The 14167-nt window shown below is 41.9% G+C and overlaps 1 protein-coding gene across 1 annotated transcript in view; it reads left to right on the top strand.

Annotated features, from left to right (window-relative positions):
* Positions 1-14167, top strand: part of LOC121276590 (ATP-binding cassette sub-family A member 13-like) — a 242695-nt gene that overhangs the window by 102867 nt on the left and 125661 nt on the right. Inside the window, exons 20-21 of the mRNA XM_041185175.1 lie at positions 9433-9631; positions 10944-11162. Coding sequence (XP_041041109.1) covers positions 9433-9631; positions 10944-11162 — 418 coding nt within the window. The remainder of the gene's footprint in view (positions 1-9432; positions 9632-10943; positions 11163-14167) is intronic.

The following is a 14167-nucleotide window of genomic DNA, read 5'->3' as shown; positions in this document are numbered from 1 at the left end:
GCTGGGAAAACTCTGTTCCATAATTCCCAGGTGATGAGGTGGCAAAGGAGTAAGCACTTAGGGGTGGCAGCAGGTGGTCTGGCCAATATTAACAGCTGAGCATCATATAGCAGCTACCTGAAACAGATGGAAAGAAGCAATAGGTTAGCTGCCAGTGATTGAAGAAACTGCCTGGCAGTAGTCAGATAAATTATGCATGTGAAGGGTGGAGCCTGGGGTAATGTAGGCTTAGTCTTTCCTAGTGGGACTTGAATAGCAATCCAGGAGGAGGAGTTATGGATATACAGAACAATTATAGACAGGAGAAAAGTCTAGAGCAATATGGAACCCAACACCATGACAACAGATGATGTTTCAAAGAGGCATCATGTATTTGAGGAAGAGCGAGGGATAATGCTGTGCAAGAGGGAAGAGAGTTTATTGCTATCAATTGCTCTAATGGTATTTTGGACAGGTATGGGTAGAACTAAGCAAGGACAGACCACTGTTCTGGACAATGGAGGATGACATTGGAGAAGGACGATGGAGTAAAGCTCATCAAAGGTTGCAAAAAAGTCAAGAAAGATGAGGAGGGATAGGTCACGATGCTCACAGCCATAGAGGATGTCATTCTGACTTTCATTAAAGCGGGGTGTTTAGTGCTGGAGCAGGGTGGAAAATTGATCAGAAAGATTCAAAGATTGAATTGCAGAAAGCTGGGCTTAGATTTGGGAAATGGTAATGTTTAAGGATTTTGGAGAGGAAAGTTTTGTGGAGAAGTAGTTTGTAAGGACAGTGGAGTCAAGTCTGGGGTTTTGAGAAAGGAGTTTAAAAAGGAATTTGCATTAATACAATAGGATCTTTTATGACCACAGGATATACCGAAACATTTTACTGTCAATTAACTAATTTTTTGAACTATAATCACTGTAACGTAGAAAACATAGCAGGCAGTTTACACAAGTAGCCATGTGGTGATGGCCATATAATCTGTTTTTGTGGGTCTCCTTAAGGGATAAGTATACTGGCCAAGACACTAGGGTTAACTCCCTTGCTCTTCTTTGAAATAGAGCCATAAGATCTTTTGCAATCACCTGAGAGGGCTGACAGGGCCTCGGAACCAATGGATGGCACCTTGTCGGTGTAGCACTCCCTCAGTACTGCACTGGAGTATCACCTTTGATTTTTGTGCTCAGCTTCTGGAGTGGGAGTTGAACCTACAACCTTCTGACTCAAAGGCAAGAGTGTTGCCAACTAATTGATCCATGGCTGACAATGTAATGAAATAAAAACAGAAAAGTGCTGGAAAAGCTCAGCAGGTCTGATAGCATCTGTGCAGAGAGAAACAGAGTTAACGTACCAAGTCCAATATGACTCTTCTTTGGAACTCAATGAAGGACTGTAATACAGATGGTTTTAAAAGGGTGAGAGACAGTACTAGAAGAAAGAGAACCATTTAAAACATCAGCTAGTTGTAGGTGACAAAGAAAGGAAGTTATAGTCATCAGAATTTTGAGCCAATTTTTTCACACAATTTGGTTTAGCATTTCTTCAAGCCTTAATGCAGAAAAAGCGAGAACTGACATTTACTGGCGGGAAACCTAGTCCACTGACTGTACATATCAGGAAATCACAAGTGTGTGTGGGCTTAAACTTGTGGATATTGCACCTGTAATTTCCTGGAATGTGCAGCTGTTAGCCATTAGTTGTGCACATTTATAGAGTTGGCCTTTCAATTTTGAAGTATTTTCCTCAAATCCATGAACCTTTATTTTATTAATTATGTAATCTCTTCCTATTCCTTTTCGTGTTGCCTGTACTATAACAACCCAAGGGTTGTCATGGACACTTCAGGAATGATTTTCAACAGTGATAACTCTCCTTGCTGACATAGTTCTTGAGGTTGCCCACTAGGTGCTGAATTTGCTTCCTTTTTTTTATCCTTCTCTGCTGCCATTCTGTCTGATCATTAACACATTTAGACTCAAAGCATAGTGCAGCTTGATGGACAAGTTGTCACCATTTTGAATGATTGGTACAAGCTCCTCCCAGTCATTAGTTTCAATGCTGTTGTCCTTCAAAGAGAGCTTCAGAGTGTCTTTGAAGTGTTTTATTTGTCCTCTGCTGGAATGTTGGCCATTTGAGAGTAGAGAACTGGACCCAACAGGTGGGGGTTGGGGGGTGGGGGAGGGTTTTTGGGGGGGCGGGGGGTAGGGGGGGTGGTGGGGTGGTGGTGGGGGGGTGGTGGTGGTGGGAGGAGAAGTGGTGTGGTGGAAGGATTCAGACACAAGTCCAGCCCATCATAGTTTACTTTGCAAAAGTTTTGCTTGAATGCTTGTGGAGCTGGCTTCAAGAAGGACACAAGTGTTTGTTTGACAGTCCTCCCATGAATCTAGAGGATGCAGTGCAGGTATTGCTAGTGGAATTTCTCCAGCTCTCATTGCAGTACAGGATTGTGGTGATGACAAATGTTCGGTACACTAGGACTTTTGTTGATTTGTAGAGGTCTTTGTTGTCAAACACTAACTGTCATATTTTGTAGAAGGCTAAGCTGACACAGCTGGTCTAGTGTTGGATCTCCTTGCCAATGGCGGCCTTTTGACAGAACTGGCTTCCAAGGTATGGGAAGTGCTCAACGTGTTCCAGAGACCCTCCTTCAACATAATGTGGGAGGTGGAATGTTTGACTGACCAGGTCTAGATGATAAATGAGTTTTGTTTTGGGGATATTCGAGGACAGGCCAAGTCTATTGTATGCAGAATTGAAGGGATTGAGAGTGGCTTGCAAATCTCTGTTGCAGAGTGGGTATCGACACTGCAGTCTCTCACAAACTGTAAATCATGTATGCCTATTGTGGTCAGCTTGGCTTTGGTACAGAGGTGACTGAGGTTAAAGAGTTTTCCATCTAGGCGGTATTTAATACTCACACCAGAGGGCAGTTGATCTTTTATAAGGTAAATAGCCACTGTCAGGTAAATTGTAAATAGTGTGGGGGCTATCACACAGCCTCTCTTGACACCAATCCAGATTTTGAAGGGGACTGTTTCAGATCTCCCATCCAAGACAGTTGCAGTTATATTACCATGAAGCATTTGCTGGATTGTGATGAAGTTTCTTGGAATTCATTTTTCTCCTAAATCTGTAGGATGAGTGCTTGGAGTCTTGATGGTAGCAAAAGCCTATAGCCTTAGATGACCTCTGCTGGAATACTATCAGTATCACAGGCTTTGCTGTTTTCCATCTGTTTGATTGCTTGTTGTAGTTCTCCCATTGATGCTGGTTCACCCACGGATTCACCCCTTCATCGCCTGTTCCGCTGTTGCAGACTTTGTCTGGCACCTCCCCTGACCTTGCTGCCATGGGTGGCCCTACCAGGAACAAGGAGCTCTGGATGTCATTGCTTAAGCCTTTCAATCTTGTCCAGGTGGTGATCCATGATGGGGGCCCTCCATTATCACCTAACTGAGCCCTTTCTTTAGGTTGCCAATGCAGCTGCCTGCCACAGATTGGATCCTCATTAAAAGATGCAAATTGGGGTCCTATAATTTCTTTTGGATCATGATGGGATTGTAACTGCTGTCTAAATGGGGCACCTGTGAAACCTGATCTGTGGGAAGAAAAGGCTCTCTATGGTAAATGTTAATTTTTCCTTTGGTGGAACCTGAAGGAGCAGGTGTGCTCTCCTGGGTCCTGCCAGGAAAGCTGGACCCCTGCTGTCCCAATTTCCTTACATCTGACTCACGAAGCCCTGTTGAAACCCCCTCCCCTCCCCTGTTACTTGTGAGTCACCTCATTACTCCATGTCAGGTAGACAGCAGGCTGATGGGATTTCAGACCTGGCAGTCAAACAGCCTGTGCCCCCTGTTTGCCCAAAACCTTTTCACAGTTAATATCCACTCATTTTGCAAGTACTATGGAATATACATGTTGACTTTTTGTGCTGTAGCTTTAAACTCGGTAACTAGATTATTAGAATGGCTATAAGAGTGAAAATCTAGGACTTGTTGTAGAGGGCAAATATTAGAATGTCAAATGGAAGCACAATGTCCCCAATTTTGCAGTTAGTGGCAAAGCGACCGCCCTACCATTGGCCTTGAAGAAAGATGCCACAAATTCTAGTGATAGCTGTGGCGTGGATTTCTCCCTTCCTGATGTCAGCTTGAATCTGGTTCAAGGCCAAAGGGATCTCCAGGCATCCAGCAATAATGATGCCTTCAAGCAGTGTAGGCAGCCAGTCACGTTGAAATATTCTCACAGACAGCAAACCAGGCGGTAAAACGCTGAAAAAACTAATTTTTTCACTTTTAATTAAAATTTTACAAAGAGTGAAATAAATAATTGGGACATACGCAGGATTAAGAAGCTGAAATATCATAAACGAACAAATCACAATGGAGCAATTTGACAGTCTGTAAATGTACAATTAGTCTTTTAGGGCCATGAGGTTGTTCAGAAGTAATTATGAACTTAATCTACTGTTAAAAACAGTTATATGCTGTTCAGCAAGGTGTAACTTTTTCAAGGATTTTTTTTTTTTACAGCGAGACTAGTACTCTAAATAGGCAAGTTCTCACCAGCTCAGCAGTTTCTACTTGGTTGCAGTCTGGGGACATTTCAGCATCCTCCCCTTATGAGGATGCATAGAACCAAGGTCCAGGAGAGGGTGATGCAGGTGGTGTCAAACACCAGGGGATGGGAGGCCCGGGCTCAGTGTTGTAAACAGGGCTTACATGGAGGAGCCATGGTGTAGTGGTATTGTCACTGAACTAGTAGCCCAGAGATCCAGGGTAATGCTCTGGGGACCAGGGTTTGAATCATGCCACTGCAGCTGGTGGAAATTGAATTCAATATAAATCTGGAATTATAAGTCTGATGATGACAATGAAACCTTAGTTGTAAAAACCCATCTGATTCACTATGCATTGGTGGTGAGGGAACCAACAAAACATACTTGACCTCATCCTCACCAAACAGCCTGCCGCAGATGCATCTGTCCATGTCAGCATCAGTAGGAGTGACCACGACACAGTCATTTGAGGATACCCTCCATCGTGTTGTGCTAAATGGGACAGATTTCAAACAGATCTAGCAACTCAATACTGGCCATCAGCAGCAGCAGAATTGTATTTGAACACAATCTGTAACCTCATGGGCCCGGCATATCCCCCACTCTATCATTACCATCAAGCCAGGGGATCAACCCTTGCTCAACAAAGAGTGCAGGAGGGCATGCCAGGAGCAGCACCAGGCATACCTGGTGAAGCTATACCACAGGACTACTTCCAAGCAGCATAAGCAGCAAGTGATAGCCAGAGCTAAACGATCCCGCAACCAATGACACATCCAGTCATGGACAATTAAACAACTCACTGGAGGAGGCGGCTCCACAAATATCCCAATAATGGAGGAGCCCAGCACATCAGTATAAAAGATAAGGCTGAAGCATTTGCAATCTTCAACCAGGAGTGCCGAGTGGATGATCCATCTTGGCCTCCTCCGGAGGTCCCCAGCCTTCAGCCAATTTGATTCACTCCACATGATGGCTGAAGGCACTGGATACTGCAAAGACTATAGGCCCTGACAATATTCCAGCAATAGTACTGAAGACTTGTGCCCCAGAACTTGTCATGCCCCTAGCCAAGTTGCTCTAGTACAGCTACAACACTGGCATTTACCCAGCTATGTGGAAAAATGTCCAGGTATGTCCTGTACACACAAAGCAGGACAAATCCAAAGCAGCCAATTATTGCCCCATCAGTCTACTCTCCATCATCAGTAAAGTAATGGAAGAGGTCATCAACAGTGCTATCAAGCGGCACTTGCTTAGCAATAACCTGCTCACTGATGCCCAGCTTGGGTTCTGCCAAGGCCAATCAGCTGTTGACCTCATTACAGCCTTGGTCCAAACATGGACAAAAGAGCTGAACTCCCAAGATGAAGTGAGAGTGACTGCCCTTGACATCAAGGCAGCATTTGACCCAATGTAGCATCGAGGGGCCCTAGCAAAACTGGAGCCAATAGGAATCGGGGAAAACTCTCCGCTGGTTGAAGTCATACCTAGCACAAAGGAAGATGGTTGTGGTTGTTGAAGATCAGTCATCTCAGCTCTAGGACATCACTGCAAGAATTCCTCAGGGTATTATCCTCAGCCCAACCATCTTCAGCTGCTTCATCAATGATTTCCTTCCATCATAAGGTCAGAAGTGGGGATGTTCGCTGGTGATTGCACCATGTTCAGCACCATTCATGACTCCACAGATGCTGAAGCAGTCCATGTCCGCATGCAGCAAGACCTGGACAATACCCAGGCTTGGGCTGATAAGTGGCAAGTAACATTCGCGCATACAAGTGTCAGGCAATGACCATCTCCAACAAGAGAGAATCCAACCATCGCCCCTTGATGTTCAATGGAATTACCATCACTGAATCCCCCACTATCAACATCCTGGGGGTTACCATTGACCAGAAATTGAACTGGACTAGCCATATAAATACTGTGGCTACAAGACCAGGTCAGAGGCTAGGAATCGTGTGACGAGTAACTCACCTCCTGATGCCCCAAAGCCTTTCCACCATCTACAAGGCACAAGTCAGGAGTGCCTTTTTTAAAATTAATTCATGTGATGTGGGCTTCACTGGCTGGGCCAGCATTTATTGCCCATCCTTAGTTGCCCTTGAGAAGGTGGTGGCCTTCTTGAACCGCTGCAGTCCATGTGGCGTAGGTATAGCATTATAGCGATAGTTAATAAATGCTGGCCTAGCCAGCGAAGCCCACATCCCATGAATGAATTTAAAAAATGTTTCACGTCATCCACACTGAGCAGCCAGAGCTTAGAGTTTTGAATTTTTTTAAAGCTGGTCCGTGAGTGTCTGGTCAATTTCACTGAGTTGCTGCACTGCTTCTGATCTTTGGGCAGCTTCATGATGCTGATCTTTTTAAAAATCCCACCAAAAAAAATCAAGCTGGCCTAAGATCAGCAGCAGCAGCGCAGCAACTGAGAGTATTCTTACTTGACAGTCTATTCCCTTATATTTTAGAACTGATTGGATGCTGTGTGTGTCTAGGTAGGGGGCAAGGGGGCAGGCGAGGCTGGAGGAGATGTTAGAAGGGGTTTGGAGGGGATATTGAAGAGCGGTTATAAGGGGAGTTGGGGGTTTCAGTAGAGGTTAGAGGGGGTTGGGAAAGCTGGAGGGGGATTGGGGACTGGTTAGAGGGGCAAATTGGCAGGGAGGTTGGGGAAAGGTTGAAGGGGGAGATTGGACAGGGCTGAGGGGGTGTTGTGGAAGTTTAGGAGGTTGGGTGGGAAGTTGAGAGGGAAGTTGAAGAGGGTTTGGGATGAAGGTTGGTGGGGAAGTTAGAGGGGAGGTTGGTGGGGGGCTTGTGGGCAAGGTTGGAGGGGGGCTTTGGGGGAGGTTGCCGGCAGAGCTGGGTTAGCTACAAAGTTGAATTGTTTTTTTAAGTGTAGTGATTTATTTGTAACTACCTTCCTAACCTTAATTTATTGTTCTATGATTATATACCCTTAAAGAATCAGCATTGGGCCTCCAATTTCACCATTGTTACAGTCACTTTGCCTGCTGCAGGCATAATGAAAGGATGACAAAACATACATTTATACAACACATTTCACAATGTCCCAAATCACTTTACAGGCAATCAAGTACTTTTGAGTTGTAGGCACTGGTATAATGTAGGCAATGTTATGAAATGGTGTTGCAGGCTCCTGCTCCAAAGACATATGTTCATAAGTCATTCTGACATGGATGAGATGAACTGGGCTAGATGATCTTTGTCATCCATAGTTATCTTCCGAACAGTGGGTGGAATCATGGCTGGAGTTCTGTTTATTTTGTTGCTAATGAAAATTTACTCTGAACGGACTTTGTGGAGTGAGATTGCCAGGACAGGAGTGCATAAGGAGCTAATAGTGAATCAGTAACCTGTTTTACACTGCACATGATCCTCAATCTTGTCCTTTTCTCTACTTATCTATTTTCCCCATTCTATCCTGGTGTTTTTATGAGCTTTTTAAGGTATTAAAATATCATGATAAAGTTGTATTCCATAGTAGATATTGAAAATATATTGTGGTGAGAATTAGCAATCAGCAGAGTCTTCAGGCTTGCTTTTCAGGAAACAGATATAATTGTGAATCATTAGTCTTTGTACTTTGGCTGCTTAAAAGTTGTCACACAGAGATAGCTGAGGGCTCCAACACTTCCCACTGACAATGAAGACCTGTGTAGTTCAATCATTCCACTTTGTTGCACAGGAGTCATTTGACCTTTCTACTCTGTGAGATTATTGAGAAAATAGAATCCAATTACATCCTTTGTATGAAATAATTATATTGAATATATCATGTATCCAGGCAGAAGAAAGTCTTCTTCCACAGAATGGAAAAGATCTTGTGCAGTTTATCTGGTCTGCAAATGTTTAATCTTTCCCCCAAATATGAATTTAATGTCATCGTGTCCATATGGTGCAAAGTGCAGAACATGTTAATGAGAGCTGAGACAGTCATTGATATCAGTGTTATCATCTACACAGTATTATAAATAACTAATGGAATATTTGACTGTCTAATTAACAGTATTGCAAGATGCCATTAAAGTAAAATTTGCACTCTTTTTTGTAATAATTGTGTTGGGATCACCTATAGAGTGCACACAAACTAACACTGCATTACATCGTTCCTGCTCTTAATATTAATGACCCATGCGGCATGGATATCAGATGATATTTGTAACCAGATGCCAACAACGGGCATTATCATTTTACTAGGACCTTTCTGTGATTATCCAGAATTGATAGGTTTTCCCCTTTTGGGGTTCACCAATTATACATGTTTTAGGGGGAGGGTTAAATTTGGGGGGAGAAATAAGGGGCCAGGAAACAAGAAAAGCACCCAGGACCCATGATTTCTTTTCCGAGCCCTGCACAGGATGACTGGCAGCAACCTCCTGAGTTCTGCAATGAACTGCATATGTGTGCTGTCAATTTCAAAAGAATAAGAATGGTGAACATTGACAGCTACTGCAAATTTCAGACCAGCACACTTGTTACTAGTCACATATTTTAACACAGGCATTTTTTCATTCAAATTATTTTCTGCTTCTCTTTGAAGCAATGTGTTTATGCACACTCAAGAGAATTGATTTACGAACCATATCTGATTCTGAATTTTGTTCCACTCCCAATTTCTTTCATGGATCTTATTATATAGTTCAACAATACAGTGGATCACCATCTCTAGAAGCTTAATTTTCGTGATAGGAAATCAGAAAAGTATTAAAAATAAACATTGGACAAAATATGAACAAATGAAGTTAGCAAGAATCAGATTGCCACCAACAGTTATGATTGTATATTTGCCGTGCTACCAGGCTGTTAGGGAAGCATTCTGGAGAGAAACAATGACACATGTTTTATCTGTTCATTCCTTTTAATAGGAGAACCCTTTGCTTCTATGAACTTACCTGGGAAAGAAATGGCACCTCCTAATTTGAAGATTGGAGTTGCTTTAAGATCACTCACCAAAGAGTTTAAGCAGGGAAAAAAAGTAGCTATTAAAGACTTGAACTTTGATTTCTACAAAGGAGAAATTACAGCATTGTTAGGACCCAATGGAGCAGGCAAGACAACAACTATGTAAGTGATGCATTGAAACTTTTTGATAGAAATTAGAATAATGGAGACAAAAGAATTAGCTGTCTTGTTTGACAGTTAATTTTCATTGCCAAATCAGCTAAGTTACGTTATTCAGTAAATGCTCATTATTGGCAATATTCTGTGGATTAAAAGCTTGGTTAATAATGGAAGATCTTTTGTCACTTAATAGCATTCTGTTCCTCTTTGAATCACTGCATTTACGTACTTTCTGGAAAATTGGTTTGTGAACCATATTAAATTCTGAACTTATTTGATATGTTGATTTACAAGATGCAAAACTGAATACAAGTTACCAGTAATGGATAAAATATGGTTATTTCAAAGTGATGTCAATATAAAGACCCATTTAATTTCAAAGTAAGAGGTGTTATTTGTTGAATTAACTGGATGTTGTGCCAAGTTGGTTTAACCTTGGAAATCCCAAGCTTTTTGCCAAAGTGCATGCTTTGTTTGGACCATTTAGATGGCCATGGCACAATTACATGTCCAAGCTTTAAAGAAAAATATTTGTCACTGCTAATATATTCTTTACAAATGTTGGCATGAGGGACAGCAGCAATTATTTTTTTGCTCTGTAATTGACCCAGGTTTCAAAAACCCAAAAGACATCAGCACTACCTACCAGAAATTAGCAGGGACCTGGTTACACTGAGTTTCTGCTTTTTCCAGGATTTTCTGATGGGCAGAATCTCTGGCAGCCACTTAATAGGCAGATGTAATCTGATGGGTAGCTGCAAGGATGGGGTGCTCGATATGATTTATCCAGGTCCAGGCAAAGTGCAGGAAGGTGGTAGCTCAGGTGAGATGAGGAAAGCAGCCTGGATCTTGGAAGATGGACTTCCTTAGTCATGGTGAACAGATGCCAGGGTTGTACCATGCTGATTAGGCATCTCCTAACTTTACAGACTCCAGCAGAAGAGGGCATTAGGGAGTATAAAGTCCTGTTGCAGCTACCGGGATTGCATGCTGCAGATTTTAGGGGCCATAGTTTTAAATATAATTTGAGGAATTTAATTTTGGCATTGATGAAACAACTCCCTTGCAGCATATGTTTGTTAAATGTCAAATACATTTTACATTAGGTCATCGAAAGTTCCTTGAATTTCTTCCATCCTTCTAAAGGAAAACACAGAACTCTTGGGCTATAAACAGAGCGTATATGAATGTGATGAAGTAGAATTACACAAATGAAGGACTATTGATAAGTAGTTTATTGTTGTTTTATGTTATATTAACTCTTACTTATGAAATGTACCTCAAACTGAAGTATTGTGTTTTGTCTACTGAATAGGTCAATGCTAACTGGCTTGCATCAGCCCAGCTCTGGGGCTGTTTATATTAATGGAAGGAATATGCATCAAGAGATGTCAGTCATTAGGGAAGAGTTGGGAGTGTGCCTACAACATGATGTTCTGTTTGAGAGCTTAACAGCACGTGAACATCTCTTGCTATATGGGATAATAAAAGCACCGCAGTGGACACACAAACAACTGCTGCAGGAAGTGAAAATGTAAGTCTGAATATGTTGCCATGCTAGATGAACTAACCAGGAATATTTATAAAGGGCTTTGCAGAAGGAGTTTCTACTAGGTTGCACTGTTTTTTTTCCCCCAGTGTATTTTGGACAAAATTCAGCAGGCGCATGGGAACACCACCACCTGCAAGCTTTCCTCTAGATCGCACACCATCTTGACTTAAAAATATATCACCATTTCTTCCCTGTTGCTGAATCAAAATCCTGGAACTTTCTCCCCAACAGCACAATGGGTATACTTTCACAGCATGGGCCGCAGTGGTTAAGAAAAGGTGGCTCACCACCACCTTTGAGGGCATTTTGGAATGGGCAATAATTGTTGGCCTTGCCAGTGATGCCTACATTCCATGAATGATTAAAAGCAAATCAACCAGACAAGCGCAGAAGATATAGGACTTTCAAGCAAAATTACGTCCAATGCAAATAGAGGTTCCACAATCTTTTGCACCAGTTTAAAATGTTTTTGTAATTAACCGCACCCACAGAACTGGCTCACCTCCCCCCCAGATTGAATAAACCAACATTGTAGGTGTTTGCTAATCATACTCATTTGTGGGTCTTTGAGGAGACTCTTAAAAACTCAACTTTTTTTTAGATGCAAAGACACTAATAGCCACATTTTAAAAGCTTTTAAGTAATTTTTTTTTAAAGTAGACTAAAAAACTGACTCATATGCCCTAAGGTACTGAGTAACTAGCTAATAAAGTATTTTTCAGTTAAATGATGCAGCACCAAGTTGCCACTCTTAAATAAGAATAAAAAATAGATAAAGAAAAGGTACTTAAAATAGTGTCAGACCTCAAAGTAGAAATGGCACCTGGCTTGAATGGGATGCATCCTGAAACAACTGAGGGGTAAAATTACAGAGACTCTGGCCACAATTTTCTGATTTTCCTTGGAAATAAACCCAGCAACTGCAGGCCAGTCAAGTGGTGGGGAAACCTTAAGGTGCAGTAATCCCAAAACAAACTTAATTAGTGTTTAGAGAAATATAGTCTAATAAATGAAAGTCAGTCTTTAGAGACAAATCCTGTTTGATTAACTTGATTTAGTTCTTTAATGTTTTAATGGAGAGAGTTGATGAGGAGAGTGTATTGAACATTTTCAAATGCATTTGACAAAGTATCACATGATAAACTTGGTAGCAAAATTGAAGCCCATGGGATTAAAAACATAGTGGCAGCATGGATAAAAATTTGATAAAGGACAGAAAATAGAGGATTGTTGAAAATGGTTGTTTGTTTTAAGACTGTGGAATGTATACACTGGTGTTCCTCATAGGTTGGTATTAGGATCATTGCTCTTTTAGATCTATATTAATGGCCTGGACTTGGATATGTATAGTATAATTTTGCAGTTTGCAGATGATATGCCACTCAAATGCAGTAAACAAAGAGGCATATAGATTGATAAAGAGATCATAGACTGATAAAATGAACGGACACATGGTAGATGAAATATACACTCTAGAGTAGAGAATTAAAGATTCACAATCTTCTTAGTGAAGAAATTTCTCTTCATCTCAGTCCTAAATAATTGTCTCTTATCCTGAGACTGTGCCCATATTCTAGGTTCACCAGCTAGGGGAAACAACCTCTCAGTGTCAAGCCCCTTCAGAATCTTGTATGTTTCAATCAGGTCACCTCTCATTCTTCTAAACACCAGAGAATATAGGCCCAATTTACACAACCTCCCAAAGGACAACTATCCTGTCCTGGGAACCAATCTAGTGAGCTTTCGCTGCACTGCCTCCAGGCAAGTATTTTCTTCTTTAGATATGAAGTACTCTAAATGCGGTCTCACCAAAGCCCTATACATGTGGCAAGATATTGTAGTATGGTGGAAAAGATAAAACATAGCAAACACCATGGCTGGAATTTTACACCAGTGGGATTTTACTGTCCTGCTGAAGTCGATGGAGTTTCAAATGGCTCGCCTCATTTTATGGCCCTGTCCCCGCCATGACATGGCTGCAAAATTCCAGCCCATGTAAACCCCTGATTAAAATATTTATTTGCATGAAGTGCCAAATAATAACCATCTCCAAAAATGGAATTTTATGGTCCCTCTTGCTGGTGAGATTTTTCGGTCCCTCCAAAGTTAATAAATTTTTGAATGACTCACCGCATTTTCTGGCCCCGCCCCAACAGGACGTAAAATTCCACCCTGACTTATATTTCCTTTCCAAAGCCAGTGAATATCTCGTCACCTGTGAAATCCCTGCCTCTCCTTCCTACAACTCCATACTTGAACCTCTCCATCCTGGTCACTGCATTGAAACTGCCCTTTTCAAAGTCACAACTGACATCCTCTGTAATTGCAGCCCTTCACGACCTTGTTCATCTCTCTGCAGTCTTTGATCATTGACTGCACCATCCTCCTCCAACCCATCTCTTCCCTTGCCTAAGAGTCTGGGCCGGACTCCAAAGAATGTCCTCTTTGTGCCTCTGTGTTATCATACTATCCAACATCCAATCTTGGAAAAGTTGCACCTTTCTCCAAAGAAACAACAGGAAGATTGAATTCAACATCTTCAGCCACCCCCAACCCTTCTCACCATTTCCGTTCCCCTCTCCTGTCACTGCTCAAGTTGAATCAGACTGAATATATCTTAGTGCTCTAATTGACCCCGAGTTTCTGATTCCACAACTCCTGTATCACAAAGGCCACTTACGCCCATCTCCACAGTATTGCCCACCTCCACCTCTGCTCATATACTGCTGAAATCATCATTTATGTCTTTGTTACCTCCATACTCAATCATTGCAACACTCTCCTGCCCAGACTCCTATTCTCTGTTCTCCATAAACTTCAGCTCATGAAAAACTTTACTGTACATATCTCATCCTACATGAAGTTTAATGCACACATTACCCTGGTGTCCAGTGAACTACATTGATTCTTGGTGACTCAATACCTCAAATGTAAAATTCTCATCATGACATCTAAATCCCTTCTTAGTTTCACTCTCCTCTACCTTG

The sequence above is a fragment of the Carcharodon carcharias genome, chromosome 3 (assembly GCF_017639515.1).
Source record: "Carcharodon carcharias isolate sCarCar2 chromosome 3, sCarCar2.pri, whole genome shotgun sequence".
In the NCBI taxonomy this organism is placed as follows: Eukaryota; Metazoa; Chordata; class Chondrichthyes; order Lamniformes; family Lamnidae; genus Carcharodon; species Carcharodon carcharias.
This window is presented reverse-complemented; position numbering and strand designations above follow the sequence as displayed.